Source organism: Rana temporaria, chromosome 5, assembly GCF_905171775.1.
Source record: "Rana temporaria chromosome 5, aRanTem1.1, whole genome shotgun sequence".
Lineage (NCBI taxonomy): Eukaryota > Metazoa > Chordata > Amphibia > Anura > Ranidae > Rana > Rana temporaria.
The window spans coordinates 46779121-46802388 of record NC_053493.1 but is presented as its reverse complement, the minus strand read 5'-3'; the positions used below and the strand labels follow the sequence as shown (position 1 = coordinate 46802388).

The following is a 23268-nucleotide window of genomic DNA, read 5'->3' as shown; positions in this document are numbered from 1 at the left end:
TATCAGACAAGATTGACTGTGAGGAAGGGTTTTTTTATTTTGATGTGCACAGCAAGCGTCCTCTCTATAATCCACAGAACTGGGCAAAAAGCCTACATTTGGCCAAAATTACTGCAGAGAATGGCTTGTATTCACCAACAATTTGGTACCTGCCAGTTACTAATAGAATCAAATAACCCCGAATTTCACCGGCATTACACTGTTCACCGGCAGATGGTAAGTCTCCTGCGCTTACGAACAATAAGGGGAGAGACTTTTTTTTTTACATCCTCCATGACACATAGGGGTTCATTTACTAAAACTGGAGAGTGCAAAATCTGGTGCACCTCTGCATTGTAGCCAATCAGCTTCTAACATCAGCTTGCTCAATTAACAATAAAACCAGGAAGCCGATTAGTTTGTATGATGAGCTGCACCAGATTTTGCACTTTCCAATTTTGGTAAATCAATCCCAATAAGTCTCTTTTCTCTGTAGAAGAAGAAACGATTGTTAACAGGGGTTGTAAACCCTCATGGTTTTTCACCCTAATGCATTCTATGCATTAAGGTGAAAAACCTTCTGTAGCACCGCAGCCCCCAGTTTTACTTACCTGAAAGCTGTCAGCTTCCGCCCGGGAACGAGCACACCAGCTCTTGCTGGTTTCTTGTGTCCTGATTGGATAAATTGACAGCAGCACAGCCATTGGCTCCCGCTGCTGTCAATCGAATCCAATGACGCGGCGCCATGGGGTGGGGCTGAGTCCTGTATTCTGTGCGAATGGACACAGATGCAGTACTCGGGAGCGAGCCTGTATGCGTGTCCACCATAGGAGAGCCTTCTCCAATGTGGACACTCGATGCGGGGAGGAGCTACCGGGCCAGCTGAGGGACATCAGAACAGGACGACTGGGGCCAGTCTGTGCAAAATGAACTGCACAGTGGAGGCAAGTACAACATGTTTGTTATTTAAAAAAAGTGGGTCTTCTGTGGGGCCACATATGTGCATACCTGTGTTTGTGCTGGGAGCATGCTTCACACTCGGTCACAGACAGCTCTGGGTCTCGCACAAATGACTGGGGACTGGGAAGACTGGTTCACAATCACATTATCACTGTGATAGCTTGTGATTGGCTATTACACCCATTAGTCACTGTACATCCACCCCCTGTACTCTTTCTCCTCTTGAATGGTGAAAAGGATACATTTGGAGGAATTTATCATAACTGGAGCAACCAGAATCTGCAGCATTTGTACATGGCAACCAATCAGATTCTTTAGCTGGTTCAGTTAAGCATTGAAAATGAAAGATAGAATTTGATTGGTTGCCATGCACAGCTGCCCCAGATTTTGTCTGCTCTAGATTTATAAATTCCCCTCATTGTTTTTTTCTCCTTGCTAGAAAAGACTGTAAAAATATTAAAAAAGCAAAATCAGGGCTTAATCTAGATCAGTGTCGGGGTGTTTTAGGTAGGATATAGATTATATATATATATATATATATATATATATATATATATATATATATATATATATATATATATATATATATATATATATATATATATAAAGCAAAATGCACAATATTGTTTCTGCTGGGACTGCACCGATACCGTTTGAATACCGATACTTTCGGTCAGGTACTCACCGATACAGAGAATCAATACTTTGGGGTGTGATTTGCATCCATACAAAATGATTGGGCTCAAATTGCACGCGTCTTTGAACAGGAATGCAGTGCGATTCCTGTCAGAATAACATGTGATTTCCCCCGCTGCTCCTATGTGTGTGAACCCAGTATGGAAAGCACAGTCTAGTGCAGCAATTGGCAGTTTAATAAAAATGTTATAACAACTCACGTTAAAGTACATATCCAGTCAAATGCAAATTTGCATAGTGGCCCCATCCCACTGATAATAGAAAAACACAGCCGCTGGGGGTGATCAAACGATATTTGTGCAGCAGTTTTCTTTTTTAAATCACACTGCAATGTGTTTTTTCACCTTAATGCATAGGATGCATCCAGATGAAAAAACACAAAGGTTTACAACCCTTTTAAAGCCAAACTCCAGCTCCCAGTCTTTAATAAAAATACAGCAACAGTTTTTTTTTCTTTTTTAAGATAAAGATTTTACATACATGAATAAAACTGGCCATTGTAAGCACCCTTATCAATGTTAAGTGGTTTGTCTCAAACCTCTATCTGCCAATAATGCTGAACAGCTTGGTCAAAGGAAGTTGAAAAAGAACAGACTGACTGGCTGGATCAACAGAAGAAAATTTAAAAATGTAATAAAAAGAAAGAAAAGCGAATGCAGCCATCAGATTTAAGAAGCAGAAATCTAATATTTTATTTTGAGATTAATATCGCTTTAACATTAACTTGTGTTCGGAAGTGTCTGAATATACCGCAACTACTGTTGTAATTCGTTGATGTTTTTAGGATTTGCAGCGCAGCCGTCAGAGCATCACATAACTGAAATCAATCCTTGTTTAAAAACAACAAAAAGTCAACATAAGCATCTGATGACAATTATCCTTCAGATGTGATGACAAACTGTTTAATAACTAATAGTCCAACAATTACAAAACAGGATCATTTGTCGCGTACAATTTAACATCAAAGATCCGCACAAAGCAAAGAACATGAAAGAAAAAGAAAACAAGTAAAATCTTACAGCAACACAAACCTTAACTGTGTGAAAGAATGTGGACTGCGGACTGTTTTCCAGCACGCAAGGCTGATAATTGTCCAAACCCTGACATTACCATACATGCAAAACATTGCAAACATGCCTTGGCGGAGAGCAGGTGTCCCTCGCTGTGCATCACCTAATGGGCGCAGGGACCGGGCCCCGTCTCCCGAGCGAGATACAATTTCCCTAAAAAATGTACACGGGATTAAAAAGCTGTGATCAGTCTTTCAACTGTCAGCCGAGCTCCTTCACAGGAGAATCCCCATATTGAAAAACAAATGCAAAGTATTCTCCCTGGGACTGCTAGTCAGTCTGACTTATGATGGCAGGCCGGCTACCAGGAATCCGGGGCCCTCAAATGAATTGCTGGGACCGTGATGGACGAGCACTTCTAAGGAGAGAGAATTCAGATCCACGGGGGAAGAGGCTCGAGTTGCTGAAGAGAGACTACTCTATTTTCACAGTCCTGCCCTCACCTCTTAAACTTATTTATTTGATTAATTACCCCATTGATGGAGAAAACATACACAGTAAGCTTAAAGTGTCCCCCCCCCACCTCACTCCAAATATTCCAACATTAGTACTGCTGTCACCGAGTCCTCACATGTAGAAAATGTTGCGGAGCAGAAAAGAGCATATTTATAATAATCAGATGGAAGGACTTGACAGCAGAAAGTAAATGAGCGGCCCATGTATAAAGAGTGTGCAAGGGATCCAAAAGGGTTTCACATACTGACTGTAGTGGAGGCAAATGAATGAAATTCTCCAAACAATAGTAATATACATAATAAGAGAGGCCACACATCATTGGACATCTCACCGAGAACGAGTGGCGATAAATACATTCATCTTCAAATGCAGTGCGTCTTCATCAGGATCCACAAAGATCTTTGTCTGGCCAACAGACATAAAGTGATATTAAAGTCTTGGCTTTTTTTGATTAAAAATAACAAACATGCCCCGATCCTCCTCTTCTCTGGTCCCTCTTTGGTGCTCCCGGCCCCTCCCTCCTGCTGAGTGCCCCCACAGCAGGCAGCTTGCTATGGGGGCACTGCTCTCTCTGTTTAGACATGGAGTCACGGCTTGCCCCCCCCCCTCCGCATTGGCTCACCAACTTTAATTGACAGCAGTGGGAGCCAATAGCTGCTGTCTCAGCCAATGAAGGAGAGTCCTGGACAGCTGAGTTTCTCGTGCACATTGCTGGATCAAGAGGGGGCTCAGGTAAGTATTAGGGGGGCTGCTGAAAACAGAAGATGAAAACCTTCTGACTTTACAATCACTTTAAACCGACCAGACACGGTTTGCATCTCAACAGTTCAACAGAAATCGGGCCGAGATTTGAACCATGTATGGGCAGGCTGAATGAATGTGATCGATCGATCAACTTGCGTACAGCCAGCCTGCCGGATCTTACATGCAATTATCGCTAGTGGCTGATAGAGCCACTATCAATAATCACCGTCTTCTCCAAAACGGTATGGCTTTCCCTGCCAGGAGAATACAGTGGCTCAGTGGGAGGGGTTCCCCTGTCAACACTGTCTGTGCTGAAGAGGGAATCTAGTGAATTTCTTTCCTGCAACAATGGGTGATGAAGAAGATCGCACCTTGTAAAGCCTACCTAAAGTCGGCCTGAATCAGTCCAGTCATCTGTCAGACCTGTCATGCAGACACGAACTGGTTTAACGACCATAGGTTTAAGACATATGAATAAATGAATGAATGAATGAAAAACTTATAAAGCGCGGCGCATGCGAACTGAATCGCTTCTGGGCGCTAGTTGTTCGTGTCTCATGACATCAAAAGAGCAGAGTTTTGATTCGTCTTCTGAAAGTCAGGTGGTTTTCCTCCAACCGAATGCTGGTTGGTAAAGCGTTCCATAGTCTAGGACCCTGAAAAGCAAACCTTCTTTCTCCTTTGGACTTGTATTTGGTTTTTGGTACCCTGACCAGATTTTGGTCGGTGGATCGCAGAACGCGATTCGAATTGTGAGGTTCTATCTTGTCGCAAAGATATTGAAAGATATTTATATGAAAAATATAAAGGCTGAAAATGCTTATTCCCTGCCTGTCATGCTCTGGCTTCAGTACTTTGAGTCACTGAACCATAGGTGTATACACACAACCATGCAACAAGTCTGAAGTAAGGAAGCTAGGCAAGCTAGCATTTTAGGAAGGGGGCCTTCAAGTCTACTTCAACATCTATGATTAGATCAGCTCTTCAATTAAAGTGTTATGAAACCCAGGAGCCTGCATTCACTATATCTAGTCTCCCACAGTACACGGATAACAGAAATGCAATTATTTTAATAAATATAAACTGATAAATACCCTTTCTTGTCAGCAGTATATAGCAGTCTTGTGACTTCTATCAGTGCCTAGTTAAAGCTTATAGGAGTTGTTTTCATACTGCACTGAGCTGTCCCATCAGCATGTAGGACCCCTGAGCCCCTTTCTGAACAGTGCTGATTGGCCCAGTGCTGATCACATGCACTCTCCCAACAAAAAAAAACAACTCTCTAGCAATACACACCAAACTGAGCATGTGCAGCCTGACTCCATTTACTTTGTCTTAACCCGACCCGTTTTGGAGTCAGAGGAAGAGGAGGACTTGTGCATACAGGATCAAGCAGCCTTTTTACACAATGCAGAGGATTAATCCCTTAGGTTCTACGATGGGTATAACAAGTATGCGTTACTGCATATACAGACTGGGTTTAGTAAGACTTTAATTACTTCTGATTAGGGGTGCAACGGATCAAAAAACTCACGGATCGGATCGATCCTCGGATCAGGAGTCACGGATCGGATCATTTTCGGATCAGCGAAAAAAAAAAAATCTGGTTACACCCACCAGAGTTTTCGATTTCACAGTTATTCTCAACATAAAACGGAGCTTATGTGCTTAAAGCGGTGGTTCACCCATAAAAACGACTTCCCCCTATTACACTGCCCCCCCGCATTACAATACGAATATGCCATTAATTATTTTTTGGCTGCTGTACATACCTGGGTACAGCTATTCACCCGTGTCCTCCGGGTTGCGAGTCCCGCGGGAGTGGGCGTTCCTACCATGGCGGTGATTGACGTTTTGACTAAAAAATGAGCTCCCCCCCGTCGCGTAAGCCGCGTCACGACTGGCGAAAGGAGCCGAACTGCGATGCGCAGGCGCAGTATAGCGCCGACTCGCCGTTCGGCTCCTTCCGCCAATCGTGACGCTGCTTACGCGACGGGGGGAGCTAGTTTTTTAGTCAAAACGTCAATCATCGCCATGGTAGGAACGCCCACTCCCGCGGGACTCGCAACCCGGAGGACACGGGTGAATAGCTGTACCCAGGTATGTACAGCAGCCAAAAAATAATTAATGGCATATTCGTATTGTAATGCGGGGGGGCAGTGTAATAGGGGGAAGTCGTTTTTATGGGTGAACCACCGCTTTAAATACAGTGTTTGGAAATCCGACGGACTGTTTATTGCTAATGTGACAGAACACCTCTGATTTTCACATTTAAACAGTCCGTCAGATTTACAAATACTGTATTTAAGCGTATAAGCTCTGTTTTGTGTTGAAATAACTGCATCTCGCAATACTTATATGTGCAGCCAAGTGGAAGTCGCAGCCCCATGTACGAAAGTGGTGTCACCAGTTCCCTACTGTGACCTGAACTATCCCAATCATCAGATCCCTTTAGTGTCATTGATCGGCGGGCTGAGTGTCTAGTGAAAATCCCCTCTACGTGCTCAGTCCATACAGATCCCCCCGATCGCCTCCTCTCTCTTCTCTGGCAAGCAGCAGGACGCCTGGTGCGGTGGCGGCAGCGGCTCCCCGTGTGGATTCCTCAAGGTGCAGCATGGAGCTCATCGCTGGGCTGTTAGGAGTCAATGACATATTGAGCTCAAGTGCCCACAAACTTCCGAGGAGCAGCCTGCATCCCCCGCGCCGGGTGGACCTCGATGGCCGCCGCTTCGATAGCTAGGCCGAAGCCGCGGCCTTTCCTATGAACCGGGAGGCCCGTGGATCACCGTGTGTCCCGACCCGAAGGTGCTGATCCGTACGGATCAGTTGCACCCCTAGTGACAATACTTGATGTGTTCCCACTGTCATATGGCATTCTTGTGCCACAGTGCCTACACACCGTCACGGTTTTATCCACTAACCTCTTTCCTTCATCATTATATTTGGCAGGGAAGCCAGAATGCTCCCATACAGGGGATTTAAATGACACGGGGCATTCAAGCTCCTCTATTCGCCATGACCACGCTGTGTGTGGACTGAAAATGCGCAAATTATTATTATTATTTTTTTTTAGAAAACAATCCTCGGATCACGTGTGTGCGGTTCGGATCAATCTTTTTCGGTTCGGATCACGGATCAATGACGATCCGTTGCACCCCTACTTCTGATATTTATTTTTGTCATTAGTTAAAATGTTATGTGTCTGTGCTGATCAGGCTGCCTTGGTAAAGAGACCCTTTTTGCACATAAATATAAATTTACTAGTTAACACAGCCTGGCTTAGTAAAAAGGTTTACTGCAAAATCCTATTTTACTGCTGGATCGTCCTGCATTGTTCTTATAAGACCCCAAGTATGAAAATGTCTGAGCTATGTGTTGTGCAAATCAGCCAATGACATGCTCCCTTTCTTTCTTCTGGTACATAAAAGAATAAATATCTGAGATGAGCATGGCTCTTTCATACATAAACATTGGGCCTGATGTGCTCTTCTAGAAGAACCTGAAAACGCCGTTCAGGGGTGGCGGATCTATCTCTGGATGTGTCATTTGGTAATGTGAGGTCATCCATTGCTGAGTAAGCACGCTGCTCATCTTGCCTTCCATTACCTTTATTGGCTGCACAAGATGGATGCCCCAGACTAAGGCTAAACACTTGCCGCTCTTTCAATTGCAGCTTGCCATTAATTGACAAAGTAACAAATTATTTGCTTTAAGCGCTGTTCATTTCATTTAGAGATGTCAAACTGTTAAAAGCTTTACACACCGTTTTTGTTGCCTTTTAAGTGTTTTTATCTAAAAACACAAATTAACATGTTACAGTCCACGGCATATTGACAGACTTTCCACCAATACTGTTGTCTGTGTTTGCTGTAAAGAAGAAAGGGCAATGCTGCCAAATGTACTGTTTCCCAGTGCAGTCCCATATTGAGTTTAGTGAATTAGTGTGTAACTTGTATAGCGCTACAAATGTGAACTAAATCGCCTCAAGGCACTGTATCCAATGTCGTCGTCCAGCCATGCTTCAGAATAGATGGGTCTTAAGTTTTTTTTCTGAGATCCATCTCTGGAAACATGGATATTTGCTATATCCATGTAGCAATGCAGCAATAGACGCCAATCAGGTGTGCTGCATTCATATGAGTGAACATGGAAAATTCTGATGGGGGAGAAGGCAGAGTAATAAAAGCAAAAAGTTTATCTTACTGTTCAATCACAGGCTGGGGACAAGAAAGTGACCAAGTTTTATTGGTCAACTCGGGCTAAAAATGTATTTGAAAAAAAAATTCAGGTCAGAAAATTGCCTGTGCTGTCTAGGGTTGTACAAGGACTTGGATGAATAGAATAACAAACCCACTGGCATGTAATAATGCTTGGAGTTCATAAACATGTATTCCCAGAACACTATAGGTTAGAGACCAGCAGAAATATTCATCTTTTATTTTTGCTTTGAATGAAACCTTGGATTAGGAAAAAAAACACAGCTATGTCTTGTGTTCTGGGTGTAAATGCCAGCTTTAGCTATTGTTCTCTGTAAATGACAGGCTTTGGCAAAATGGCTGTAAAGAGAGAATATCTCAATACCTGGAAAGATTAAATAAAAAATGTATGCACACTGAGGCTGATTTACCCACCAATTGAAAACGTTCACACAAATAAATTTATGAAAATTCACTTCAATTGCCCAATATGAAAAGCAAATCCTCACTTCCTTTAATAAATCACAATTTTATTTCTATACGACTAAAAAAAATTGTACTTTAGTCCGAACCAAAATATAGAAAATATGTACAAAATCATTTTATCATCAGATGGTAAAGAAACCTATGGCACTCATGCAATAAGCGCTAGCAAGAGCTCAAATATCCCCTTTCTTAATAGTAAATGTGAGCTGGTCCCATCACTGTCAGCATTCTGACAGATAGAAAAAAGAAGAGGTAAAAAACCTAATTAGGCACAAAGAAAGATGATTGAACTTAACTAAATATAAATTCATCTAAAAATAAGAGGTGCCAGAGGCACAATGCTATAGGATTTGCGACCTATTAAAAGACAACTAATATCAAAACACTGTAGGTCGACCAATGGAAAGCGCTTTTTCATTGTTCTGATCGCTGTAAACTAATGAAATGTGACTGGTTTCTATCAGTAATTGCATCACTGCTCTTTGCACTCTTTGTCTTTCTTTTAGCCAACGATTAAATATCATTCTAAAATGAATTCATCCCCCCTCACAGAATCCCAGCAGCCGCTCCCCGCCTTGCCCAGACTGTCAGCTTTTCTCGTCTTTATTGTTCCTTGAAATGTCAACAAAATCACTGACCTCCGATGAGAGGTTTGCTCATTTCATAGTGTTTGATGCTGTGGAAAGAATACTCACCGCGGAGATAGGCTTCCTCTAGGGGAGGTTCCCCTCAGAGCCAGACTGCGCCCATTGTCTCCTAGATCTTGGTCTGTTGAGAAACAGGTCATAAGACACAGACATATTAGTACAAGGTGACTGTTTATATGGCAAGTCCTAACATTAGTATTATCACTCAGGCCTGGATGCGGGAAGGACCACCTTTGTCAGTAAGGGTTTACATCTAAAGCAGGCTGCCCTTTGGTTCATTATCCAATCACATTTTGTTTTGTATGCAATTCTGCAAGAGTGGTTGTAAACCCCTCTCATATACCCAGTGAAGGGACAATCCTCAGGTGATACACAGAGACAAAACAAATCCTCCTACATAGGTTTTACATCAGTCTTCTCTTCCCTACACCCCTTCAAAATGGCAAAATTGTGTTAAAATCCTTCAGCATCTCTTGGTATCATAGAGGAGGGGGTGGAGAGCTGCAGTTACACTGTGCGAGAGCTGATTGGAGGAAAAGCACACACCCCCTCCACCCAGCAAACAGGAGTGAAGGAAGGCTACAGAGCTGTTGTGAATGGACAAGCTGTGTGCTGAGCTACCTACCAATCACAAATGTATCTCATGTGCCAAGAAAACTTCTCAGAAGTGACTCATGCCGATAACAGAGGAACGAAGCATCTGAGAGAAACGACACTAAGGCCCCTTTCACATCAGCTGACATATTGGCTATGCCTGTCAGTTTTTCAGGCAGGTTTTATTGGACCACCCATTGTTGGCTATGAGGTGGTGGATATCAGCAGGCATGTGTCCGCTGACACCCGCCGGGCATCCAACCCGATAAAATTCAGCAAAAATAGATTCTCCATCTGAGAATGTGATCGGATCAGATGACAAATGGGACGGAAACGAACATGCAGTTTGTTTCCATCCCACCGCTTCATAGAGGAAAATGGGCCATGTCCAATCTGCATAGTGGAGCGGACACAGACCTATCATCGGCCTGCTCAGTGGAGAGATCCCCAGCTGAGCGGATTTCACTTGGATGGACCCGTTCCATTTGAAAGGGGCCTTAGAAGTTTGGAGACAGATATGTAAACACACTGATTGGTAACATGCAAGATACACTTCTACTTAAACCTAACTTGGTCAGTCTGGTAGCCCTAGAGCAGAGGTCTCCAATCTTTACAAAAAAAAAGGGCCAATTTACTGCACTTCAGACTTTAGAGCAGGCGGGACTGGCCAGTGGGAGTAATCAATGCCTGTGCCAATGGAAGTAATCAATGCCCCATCATTGGGAGAAATAGTGCCCCTTTGATGGTGTCAGTGGAGGTGGGGGGAGATGGTGCCCCGTCACTGATGTCCCTGGGAGGAATGGTGGTTCATTATTGGGGTCAGTGGGAGAAAGTATGCCCCAAGGGCCAGATAGTGGCAGAAGGGGGCTACAGTTTGGAGACCACTGCCAGAGAGCATGCAAATCATAAGCATCCCTTATTAACATGATGGTTTGGAACCCTACTTCATGGTTACCTTTGCACAGGGAAGCCACTATTAAGTGCCACAGTGCAAAATCCTGCCACTCCTTTTGATGAGACACAGTGGAACAAGCATTTATGGCTCAATATAACCTTTCAGCCCCAGAATCAGTGAAAGCATAGCAAAGTGTCAGGTGTGTATAGGCTGTACAGTAACAAAGATCTGCTGGCCTGTGGGACAAGATGACAACATTTGATCTGCTATGATTGTCAGGCATTCTGAGGTTTCAAAAGTGTTCCACATCAAACCCCAGAAATTTAGAATTTCAGAGGTATATTGGATTCAAACATTGAGTAAATTTACTGACACGGTGACAGCTCACATCTCTACATTTGTATTTCATAGATCACACTTACCTGCAGAAAGCTCTGTCTTGGTTGTGTTAGACCCAGCTGGAGGGAGTCTGTGTTCTAAATGACCCAGCAGGACACAAACACAAGACTGAATAATGGGAATATAACCTTCTGTGTAGTTCTAGCATGTATGGGGATGTTTCAAAAGTGGTCAACCAAAATTCAAAGCAAGAGCGATATTTGCCTTTGGATTTTAGCCTTCAGAGGTCAGGCAGATTTCAGGCTAGGCTCTATCAACTTCTATTCCAGTGTCCAATAAGAGAACACAAAATTGGCTCCATGGGTGGCCCTGTTGTCACCCACCCACAAGACAATATTCTGGCAATTACAGACAATTTGAAATCTCTACGCTTTGTTAGGCGCTTAAGGCTGCCACGGACGACTCAAATTTTAACTGATTGCTGCTGAATAAGCCAAAATTTGAGCTACTGGTAATTTTTTGATTGACTTTCGTGAAAGAAGCCGGAAGGAAACTTGGAAGCGGAATAGTCACTGCACCCAATCAGATGGAAATTTTTACTTCTCATTCCAATCAGATTCTAATTAAAAAGTCACTGCAAACAATGAGCTGGGAATATTCAGACATTCTGACAGCCATGCAAAAACTGCATGTACAATCCAATAGGCTGGTTGTACACAAGCTGAACCTGCTCATACATGGTTAGAAACTTGGCTGGTCCCTGCTGAACCAAACAAGATTTGAACAGTCTATGGTAGGCTTTACTTTTAAAGTAGACAAAATAAGCAAATAGCCAATTGATTTTCTGGGAAAGGGGAAGAGGTCAGGGAGATGTCTGTGTGTGTATATATACATACACATAATATATATATATATATATATATATAAATATATATATATATATATATATATATACACACACACACACACACACACACACACATATACACACACACATACACACACTTTTTTCTTTTTTTAATGCAAGCAGGATTTGCTCTGGAATTTAATATGGTGTCAGCTTCTTGTAGTCCCTTGTACAGCAAAGATCAGACTAGGAACTTGTAAGGGGCCAAACAGCTTTGTTGCAGATTCCTACCTTTTGTTATTCTGAAGAAATTCCTGCGTGTCTGTGCCCACGTGCAGAAGTGAGTCGAATGGGAGTGGTTTCTTAATTATCAACTAGCTGCTGCACCCTGCAAAGCTCTAATGAGAAAATTGCTGGGCCTGCATCCCTTTAGATGCGATTTCCTAAAGGTAATATCTCACCAAAAATGTTTTTTTTTGTTGCAGGGGGTGCCCAAAATTTTACTTCCATCTTAGTACAGACTTCTGCGAAAATCAGTGAGCCAATCACACAAGCAGGAAATTACATATCTGGGGGGGGGGGGGGGGTTGTACACATTATGTGTAATTATATATGTTATATTTAAAAGAAAAAAATGCCTTTTTTTCCCCCAATCGAAAGTGGAGGCACTCCCAATCTCAGTCAGATTTCTGATGCAGCGCAGAATATAGAAATGCTATATGAAACATAGTTACACAAGCAGTTATTACAAAATGTATTTAAATATTTTTTTACCTTTTTCAAGATTTAAAAAACATTTTTTTACCAAGCCGATAATTTTGAAATAAAACGCATTACTGGGACAATTTTTTCTTTTTTTTTTCTAATATTTGCTTGCAATTTAGCTTTGAAACAAAACCCTGGCTACTGAAATTCTTTACGTCAGGTGAAAGTGTAAAGAGGATTTCAATCAATCAACTAGAACAGAGCACATATTGTGTTCTGTAATTTTACCAGTAAAAAAGTAGTAAATAATGAGATAAACAATTTGATGAAAGAAATATTAAAAGGTGAAATTTTACATTAACATAAATTATTTTATTTCTTTCATTTGTAGGTGTCTTTTACCCATTTAGAGCAATTCGTCTTGAAATCGAGTGAAATGACCCAATTTTACATAAACTATGTGTTGCCAATTAATAATTCCCAGCTCCTACTGAGCCGGGGACTTTGACATCACAAAGCTTTTTATGCGGCTCACAGCAGGCTGGCTGGAGCGTGTGATCTGGATTTCCTCGATGTGAGCTACATCCGAAAATGTTACAAACAACGGCAAAATGAAATACGCAAAGTACGGGCAGTGTAAACATGACAGAAGCATGGCGATGATGGACTGCCAGGAGTCACTTTACCCCCCTGTACAACCGACATGAGTTTACCCACACAGAGATTATATCCAGTAATGATGTCCACAATTGTTTGGCTGCTAACAGCCTAAACCAGTACCTAAAGAAAGGTGGCAGGGAGGTATGAGCGATGTCAAATTTTGTGCTCATTAGAAATATATAACCTAATACAAACCTAAAACAGGATTATTACAATACTACTTGAAGCTGCAACTATTTTTTTCCTAGTCCAACGTATACATTGCACATTTTAAATTTTACAATTTTATTTAACCACTTGCCCCCAGTAGTTTTACCGCGAGCGGGCGGCAGCTACAGGCCAGGTGATGTACCTGTACATCGCCTGGCACATGCGCACTGGTGCCCTTACCTACGCCAATCATATGACGACACTGTACTGCACTTTTGACAGTACGTGAAAAATAAAATTGTTAAAAAATCCCAAATTTTATTTAATTTCTTCATTTTCAAAACAATTAATTACAAAAATTACAACTTCAAAAAACTTGCCATGCCTCTTGCTAAACACCTTGGACAGTCTACTTTCCAAAAAGGGGTTATGGGGTTATTTGCACTATACTGGCATTTAAAAAAATGAGACAGATACATTTTCAAATATATACCATAGTTTGTAGACGCTAGAACGTTCACACAAACCAAATAGACACGTTTTGGAATATGTTTTTTTTTTTTATATACCAAAGACATCTAGCAGAATACACTTTAGCCTAAATTTATGAAGAAATTCGATTTTATTAGATGTTTTTTTTTTAAATTTTCAGTTTTGGTGTTGGTGATCAAATACCACCGAAAGAAAGCTCCATTTGTGTGAAAATAAAATAGCAAATTTAGTTTGGGTACAGTATTGCCAGCACACTTTGCTGAATAGAAATAAAGGGGGTTAAGTGGTTACATTACCCTTTTTCCCTGTTTGAAATTTCTTTACAGCTGCTGTCATCCTGGCACCGTTAAACTTTTTAAAATTTTACTGTATGTCATGGGCAACCTATATGCAAAAAAGCTCTGATTTTGCTCCATCCTGACTGCAACCGCCAGTCCTGTACAATTCAGTTCACTCCTGCGCCATGAGAAAAGCCATTCATGAAGGGAAATCATTTTTTTAAATAATACTAATTTATAAGTCTCTCTTAGATCCAGACTTTGCTGACCAGAAAAATTTACAGGTGACATAGGCTTGAAAGGGGGACTCCATGCTCCAAAATGTTGCATTTCCGATTATTATCTCAATTTGCAGTATACAAAGTGTTAATGTCTGCTGTTTGACTCTTGCATTCACTCATATATGTTGTACTCTTTGTTAGTAGTGTCCATGAAGGGTCTACTGCTGTAAATGTACTTTTTCCTAATGGGGTTCTATCTTGAACATCATTATCATATGGGTTTGATCAAATATGTACCCTTGTCATAGTATCCTGTGGAGACTAGCTTTCTAAAATTGCAATCAATTTCAGTGTGCTGGCTCATCCTTTACATTTTAGGATTGTCCACGTTCTGAAAAGTAGAAGACTTTCTAGCCACATTTTTTCTGCTCTCTTCTTTCTGTCAATATGTGTTTATTATTATAATTAATTTATTGTGTTAATAAACTCTAATAAAAGCATTCATATGGTGCTGCAGACCTCAGCATCTACCATGCTTGCATACCTGCTTTTCTTTATAAGCTTGTGGTTGCTTTTAACGCTTTTTACCAGAATTATACCAAAGCAGTCATATTGCGAAACGCGACGATCCACTATGCCATGATCTGCATCTATGTGCTAAACACACTTTCAGCAATGTCGCATTTGATGCATTTTGATGTACAATTTTAATGTGTTTTAACCATTTAAATAAAGATACATTTTTACAGTAGAACTTTGTTGTTTACTCCTGATATAGCACAATTAAAGTCCCATAATACTTTGTTTTTACTACTCCAAATTTGTGGAATTTGGGAAAATCTTAATGAAAATAGTTTCTCTCAAAAGACTCATCTCTGGTTCCTGTGGTAGGGTGGCTCCATCCTGTTGTAAAATGCTATGGAGGCACCTTTGCATGCGCACTCCTGGCTGGCACTGCAGAGGAGTCTCCATATAGCCCCAGTGACAAGCCACTCCCCTCCCTTTTTTTGAAAACGTTAAACTGTTGGGTTTAGTTCTGCTTTAAAGTGACAGTTACAAGGGTTGGGACCAACTAACACTGCCAGGGGTACTCAGGCAACTGCAGCAGCATTTTAATTTCCCCCCCCAAAGATTTAAACTCCCTGAATAAAAAAGTGACCATTGTAAACACTTGTGTAGGTGTGCGCTTTCCTGCATTTAAAACACACATTAAACACAGGTCAGCTTTCCCATTTACTTCAATGGTGCAGTGTGGGCGACGGCTTTGAGATTTTGTTTAGCCCGTTTTGGGTTTCTGAATGTAGGTGTATTTTTTTTAAAGAGTACATTGTACTGCGTTCAGACATGTAACCAAATGTCGAAATATTTTCATCTAAAAGACATGCATTTTATGCATGTAAACGCATATACATGGATACAAGAATTACATTCTGGCATTGTGATTTTTTTTTTTTTTTAAGATTAAGATTTTATCTACAATTTTACGCATTCGAAAAAGCATTTCAAGGTTAGCACTTTACAGATCATTTTAGACCTGCAACATTGTGGCTAAAATGAAAATCGCAATTTATTTATTTTTAGAATAAAGGTCACGATTCTCGCGGCGTAACAGCTTTCACATTATACAAAAAAATTGAGCTAACTTTACTTTATTTTCTTTTTTAAATAAATTTAAGTGTATTTTTTATCAAAAAATTGGGTTGAAAAGACCACTCCACAAATACAGTGTGACATAAAATACTGAAACAACCGCCATTTTATTTTCTAGCAAAAAATAGATTTAAATTTGTAAGCACCGAGTGTCACAAAAAGGTTTGGTCTTTAAGTAGATAAACTGACCTCATTTACAGACCGAAGTTCATCCCTTTGATTCTAAAATAACTAAAAGATACTCTTGTTTAAAGTCATTTCCCGGCGTTGAGCAATGTTGATAAACATTGTGGCTTTTTTTTGACAGGTGTGAGTGAGTAGAGAACTGTTCTGCACTGTATGAATCTAGAAAATGCTGGGTTCAAATCGTGAGGGCGGTTGAATCGAGATAGTGATTTTTTAGAGATTAATCGTGCAGCTCTAGATCATTTACACAGGAATTTTTGTTCCTGAAAAGCCTTACCTGTATTTAAAATGCTTATGGCCGCGTGCATTTAGACTTGGGCCCCTTTCACATCAGGGGACCGGTCGGGTCCGCCTGTCGTTTTTTCAGGTGAACCCCATCGGACCACCCATTGTACTCTATGGGAGCAGCGGATGTCAGGAGACATGTGTCCATTGACACCCGCCAGCATCCGATCCGATCCGATAAAAACAGATGGATGGGGATACGTTCCATATCAGTCCGGTGGATCGAATGACAGTTGGATGGAAAAAGAGAGGCAGTCCGTTTCTATCTGACCGCCCCATAAAGAACAGCGGGCCGTGTCCGTGTCTGCTCAGCGAGAGATCCCCCACTAAGCAGGGGGATCCGCTTGACAGATTATTTTCCATCTGAAAGGGGCCTTAGGCTTCTTACACACTGCTGTGTAAGCACATCACTATTATGTGCAAATACTCTATGCCCTGTACACACAAGCAGAATTTCAGTTGGAAAAAGTTGGATGGTTTTTCCAACGTAATCCCGCTCAAGCTTGGCTTAAACACACAAAAGTTCTCTCAACTTTCGAGCTTTAAGAACGCAGTGACTTACAACACTACGACGAGGCAAGAAAAAGAAGTTCAATGCTTCCGAGCATGCGTGTTTTTTTTCCAGTCAGAATTTCATACAGACGAATGGATTTTCCGATAGGAATTTTTTCCGTTGGAAAAATTGAGAACCTGCTCTCAAACTTTTGCTGGTAGAAATTCTGACAGCAAAAGTCTGATGGAGCATACACAAGGTTGGAATTTCCGATGAAAAGCTCACATCAGACTTTTGCTGGTGGAAATTCCGCTCGTGTGTACAGGGCATTACTGTCTGTCAGGAACATTTGTTAATTTTATACACGTTTTTTGGTAGGGTCACAGTCACACACAATACATCACTTTCTGCATCCCAAAACCAAATGTTAAAATGTAAACCATGGGCATGGAAATCAAAAATATTTTAGGGCTTCCTAGCAATAATTTGATGAATAACTGATGGTACGAACGCATGCTCTAATGAACGATTTTTCCCAATTTTCCAAAGTTTAATGAAAAATTCTACCCATGTATGGCCAACCTTATACAAAAGAGGAAGGACAAACATGCGCACCATGTGTGATGGTAACTATAGCCAGGATTCGGGGACTGCAAATCAACAGTGCAGACTACTGAGCCACTAATATGAGTGATTCTTACTCTGTACATGTTGGAACAGTGTGTGCAGTGCTGCTGTACTCCGTCAGCTACCTGGACACACACATTACTGCATGCATTCCAGCTCTTGGCCAGTCACTGTACAGCATGAAGATATCTATGCCTCTATCATGTTCCTGTACAGTGTGTTTACAGTGGAGGAGTGTGCTTCCCATTGGCGGCACTCCTCCCCTCTGCCACTTCTCATTTCTCCAGTGAAAGTAATGAATCACAGCTGTGAACAGCTAATCTGTATGCTTATCACAGCAAATCCCAATGTGTTGCTCTGTTTAACGCTTTCTGCACCGAGGCACAGCAAAGGCTCCAGATTTTCTGAGGATGAGAAGAATCCAGTGTGAGGATATGTGGCCAGCAATCCTGCATTACTGTCCACTGATGAAGGAAGGCGGAGGCTTGAATGTGCACAGAGGGATGTGAATAATACACAGGCTATAGGAATTAAAGGGACACACACCAGCTAAAATCATGCTTTGAGATGCATATTGGGAACACAGCCTACCTGCTGTAGGTAGGCTTCGGGCCTTCATTGTAATCTGGTGATCTGGGAACACCTTTTTCTTGCAATGTAACAAAATATTACCAACACTTTCATGGATTCTTTGCCATCTCTCATAAGTATAGAAAACCTGTTCAATCAAAGTGTCTGTATGTAGATGTTCCTCCAAAACAAAAAAAGTCTGAATAGGACTAGTGACACATCTCGTAGAGGTGGGATTCAGGAAGTAGACCCACCTGCTAGATATGAAAGCTCTGTAACATATGGCTGCACTAAATTAAAGCAGAGCTTCAGCCCCCCCCCTCCAAAAATTAAAAGTCAGCAGCTACAAATACTGTAGCTGCTGACTTTTAATATTAGGACACTTACCTGTCCAGGGGTCCTGCGATGTCGTCACCCCAGCTGATTTTACAATCGGCTGCCGCCGCCATTCCTTGTGAGGGGAACCGACAGTGAAGCAGCTTCCTACTGCACATGTGCCAAGCATGTTATGCTTTCTGAATGGCCTGGCATCCGGAAGTTGGGATGGGTACCTGTCAAAAACAGGTACCCGCTCCCCCCTGAAAGGTGCCAAATATGGGAGGAGGAAGCAAACAAGTAAAGCTTCCCCTTTTGGGTGGAGCGCCGCTTTACCAAGAGTAGTCTTAGGCTCTATTCACAGTTAGGTGATTTGAATCACTGCGATTCTGCCCGCGATTCCAAATCGCGGCAAAACACAGGACATGTTTGCGCTGTCATTACTTCTTAATCGCAGCCGTATTGCTGCAATCGTGGCAAATCACAAAACAAACGCCGCTGCCACCCAAAATAAGGCCCTGCTTTTTTTTGGGCGGGCCAAAGCTTTGCGTGGTGTGATTTTACTGCAATTTTTTGTGCAGCAAAATCGCACCGCAATTGGGGTGCCCTTAAGAAGTAATTGCATCTCCAATGTGTCCCATAATTTGGAATTGCGCAGATTCTGCCTGGGATTTAAATCCCCTAGGTGTGACTGTGCCCAGCCAGCACATAAAACATGCTTTACTGCTGGTAATCGGTTCAGGTACACCGACCATGAATGTTCAGGCCAGCTATATTACATGTCACTCACTTTAAAAAGCTATGCACAATTTCCTATTACATATGCTAATTAAAAAGCAGCATGAGCTCATTACATATGTAGGCTGTGCTTTCTACCCAGTGCTTGTGCTGTACTATTCTCCAATCCCAATGCTGGCCATAGACTGTCCAAATCTCGGCCAGTTCAGCAAGGACTGACCAAGATTCAAACCATGCATGTGCAGGCTATTATACCAAAGTTGATCACCTTAAGTACAACCTGCATGTTGGATTTCTAGCATGCGATTATTGCCAGCACCTACAGCCACTAGCAAATACCGCTATGTTTTCCTGACAGGGACAGCTCCTCATCCCCCCCCCCCCCCACCAGGAGAACACATCTTCGCGGGAGGGACTCCATCAACACTGACTGTGTTGTCGGGCGAAGCGATCATTTTTCCTGAAGAAAGAAAATTGTATCATCTATGGCCAACTTAAGTCTACAAGCTTGACCGACTAAAAACTACGCGCTCTCAACGTAGCTGGAATTTTGTCCTAAGGCTGCATTCACACCTTAGCGCGGCGTTTTATACTGCGATTTGCCGCGACAAATTGCGGCGTTTTGTACCGCGATTTGCCGCGACAAAACGCGTCGTTTTTTAACCTGGTTTTCGCTGGAGGGGTGATTTACACATTGTTGGCTATGCCGAACGCCGAAGCCGCCTGAAAAAAAGGGTCAGGGACTTGTTTTGAGCTTCAGGCGTACAGCGTTTCGGCGTGGAGATGTGAACCATCTCCATAGAGAACAATGTTAAATCACCCCTCCAGCGTATTTTAGGCTGCAATAGCGTCGGGCTTCAGGCGTTAAAACGCCTAGATGTGAATGGAGCCTAATCTACAACTCTGGATACCTAACATGACTACAGAATATTATTATGACAATAACTCATTAAAAATACACTAAAGTTACCTCTTTAGTGTAAATACACAATAATATTAATAATCCTGCTACTACAATAACAGAACAAGCAGGAGAGTCGGGAATGTTGCCTGTAGCCAGTAACAAAAGCTGCATCCCTAGCTGGCCCCTCTCAAGGTTATCCTCCCTTCATTGTGAATCAGAGGACCTCTGACCCCTGCCTGGCAAAGACATGACTGATCCATTCTTGGTACACTGGCAGACCCCCCCAACCCCCGTCCCCCTCCCACAAACATTAATGGCTAGCAGGACTTGTCAACAAAAAGCCTCAACACACACAAACTTCTCCTGAAGGGACAGAAACAAAGCCATCTCATTTAGTTGGTGCTGGAGGCGGCAGACATGTCTCAAAATATTCAATATGGCGGTGATAAAGCATCTCTATGAAACTAACAATCCGCAAGCCAAAGCACACATCTCCCCACAACTTCTCACACCATGGAAATAAATGGACTCCTATAGTTTTTAAGTTTCAGCCCCAGAGATTAGAGAGACAAAACAGCTGCAGTCTGTAAAGGACACCTACAGGGAATACACCACAATGGATCACACTTCTGTCAGATGGTATTAGTACTGCTACACCATAAATACTAAGAGGAGGAGAGAGCAGATTAAACACAAGGTGTCCAGATATGCAACAACGATAAGCGGAGAAAGGTCATCTTACATCCAACTTATTTTGTGTTTGGAAGTTCTCAACATTCACACCATTGATCACTTAGATAAACCTCAGGAAGAGGTAAATCATTATTTCATTGGGAACTTGATAGCAAGATCATAGAGGCCATGGGGTGGATTTACTAAAACTATAGAGTGGAAAATCTGGTGTAGATCTGCATAGAAACCAATCAGCTTCTAGGTTTTGTTCTCGCAGCTTAACAACTTCAGCCTGGACCATTTGGCTGGCCAAAGACCAGGCCACTTTTTGCGATTCGCCACGGCGTCGCTTTAACTGACAATTGCGTGGTCGTGCGACGTGGCTCCCAAACAAAATTGACGTCTTTTTCCCCCCACAAATAGAGCTTTCTTTTGGTGGTATTTGATCACCTCTGCCGTTTTTATTTTTTGCGCTATAAACAAAAATAGAGCGACAATTTTGAAAAAAAGCAATATTTTTTACTTTTTGCTATAATAAATATCCCCCCAAAAATATATATAAAATATTTTTTTCCCTCAGTTTAGGCCGATACATATTCTTCTACATATTTTTTGGTAAAACAAAATCGCAATAAGCGTTTATTAATTGGTTTGCGCAAAAGTTATAGCGTCTACAAAATAGGGGATAGTTTTATGGCATTTTTATTAATATATTTTTTTTACTAGTAATGGGGCGATCAGCGATTTTTATCGTGACTGTGACATTATGGCGGACGCTTTTGATGCCATTTTGGGACCACATATATACAGCGATCAGTGCTATAAAAATGCACTGATTACTGAGTAAATGTGAAGGGGTTAACCTGTAGGGGGCGCTGAAGGGGTTAATTGTGACCAAGGGATGCGTTCTAACTGTGCGGGGGAGGGGCTACGTTTGACACGACACTGATCACCACTCCCAATCACAGGGAACTGTGATCAGTGTCCTGTCACTAGGCAGAACGGGGAAATGCTTGTTTACATTAGCACTACCCTGTTCTTCCTCACCGTGAGATGATCGCGGGACTTCCGGCGGAAATCGAGACCACGGGACACGCGGTCAGACTCATGGAGCTCACTGTGGGCCTGCGGTGCGCGACCGCAACCCCGGGCCTTAAAGGAGAAGTCCAGCCTGAGCGTTTTAGGCTGGACTTCTCCTCTGGGTCACAGGAGTGCAATTAATTTTGCACTCCTGTGACCTGTTTTTAGCGGAGAGCGGTCTGAAGTCCGCTCTCCACTGACATTAGTCGGGGCAGAGCGTCATCACGACTTCCCAAGTCGGAATCTGTCAGCTGCCCTGATTGATGGAAGTCTCAGCATATCAGCTCCCCGCTCCCCGCCCCTCCACTGCTCAACTCTCCGATGAGCGTGGAGAAGCAGAGAGGAAAGAGGCTGACTGACAGAAAAAGAGCTTTCTTTTGGTGGTATTTGATCACCTCTGCGATTTTTTTTTTTGCGCAACAACTAAAAAAAGACTGAAAATTTTGAAAAAAAAATTACGTTTTTATTTTTTTCTGTAATTTTTTTGTAAATAAGTACGTTTTCTCTTTCAATTACGGGCACTGATATGGTGGCACTGATGGGCACAGATGAGATGGCAATGATGGACATCGATGAGGTGGCACTGATTGGCGGTGCTGGTATACGGCACTGATGGGCACTCATGGGCGGCACTGATGGGCACTCATGGGCGGCACTGATGGGCACTCATGGGCGGCACTGATGGGCAGCACCGATGGACACTGTGGGGTGGCACCGATGGACACTGTGGGGTGGCACCGATGGACACTGTGGGGTGGCACCGATGGACACTGTGGGGTGGCACCGATGGACACTGTGGGGTGGCACTGATTTACTTATGTTGCCAGTCAGTGTCCATTTGTGGGCACTGATTGGCATCTTTTTTTTTTCCCAGACTTTTTTTTTTTGCCCCCTTTTTTTTTGGTTTGCCCTTCCCTGGTGGTCCAGGGTAGGCTTCCCTGGTGGTCCATGTGGCGATCCGAGGGGGGGCTGCGCTGATAAACAATCAGCGCGAACCCCCCGTCAGGAGAGCCGCCGATCGGCTCTCCTCTACTCGAGTCTGTCAGACGCGAGTGAGGAAGAGCCATCAACGGCTCTTCCTGTTTACATCGTGATCAGCCATGGTTGGACACGGCTGATCACGTGGTAAAGAGTCTCCGTGAGAGACTCTTTACCGAGATCGGTGTTGCGGGGTGTCAGACCGACACCATGCAACAACGATCGCCGCAATGCGCGCCCCCGGGGGCGCGCAGCGGCTCAGAATCCTAAGGACGTCATATGACGTCCAGTCAGGATTCTACAACCACTTTGCCGCCGTCAATCTGTCATTGGCGGGCGGCAAGTGGTTAAAGCG

At 42.7% G+C, this 23268-nt stretch overlaps 1 protein-coding gene across 5 annotated transcripts in view; it reads right to left on the bottom strand.

Moving 5' to 3' along the window:
* The window catches only part of MLLT10 (MLLT10 histone lysine methyltransferase DOT1L cofactor), a 259511-nt gene that overhangs the window by 27016 nt on the left and 209227 nt on the right, over positions 1-23268 (bottom strand). For all 5 annotated transcript variants that reach the window (XM_040352499.1, XM_040352500.1, XM_040352501.1 and 2 more), the window contains one exon: positions 9283-9355. In XM_040352499.1, the coding sequence (XP_040208433.1) occupies positions 9283-9355 (73 nt within the window). The remainder of the gene's footprint in view (positions 1-9282; positions 9356-23268) is intronic.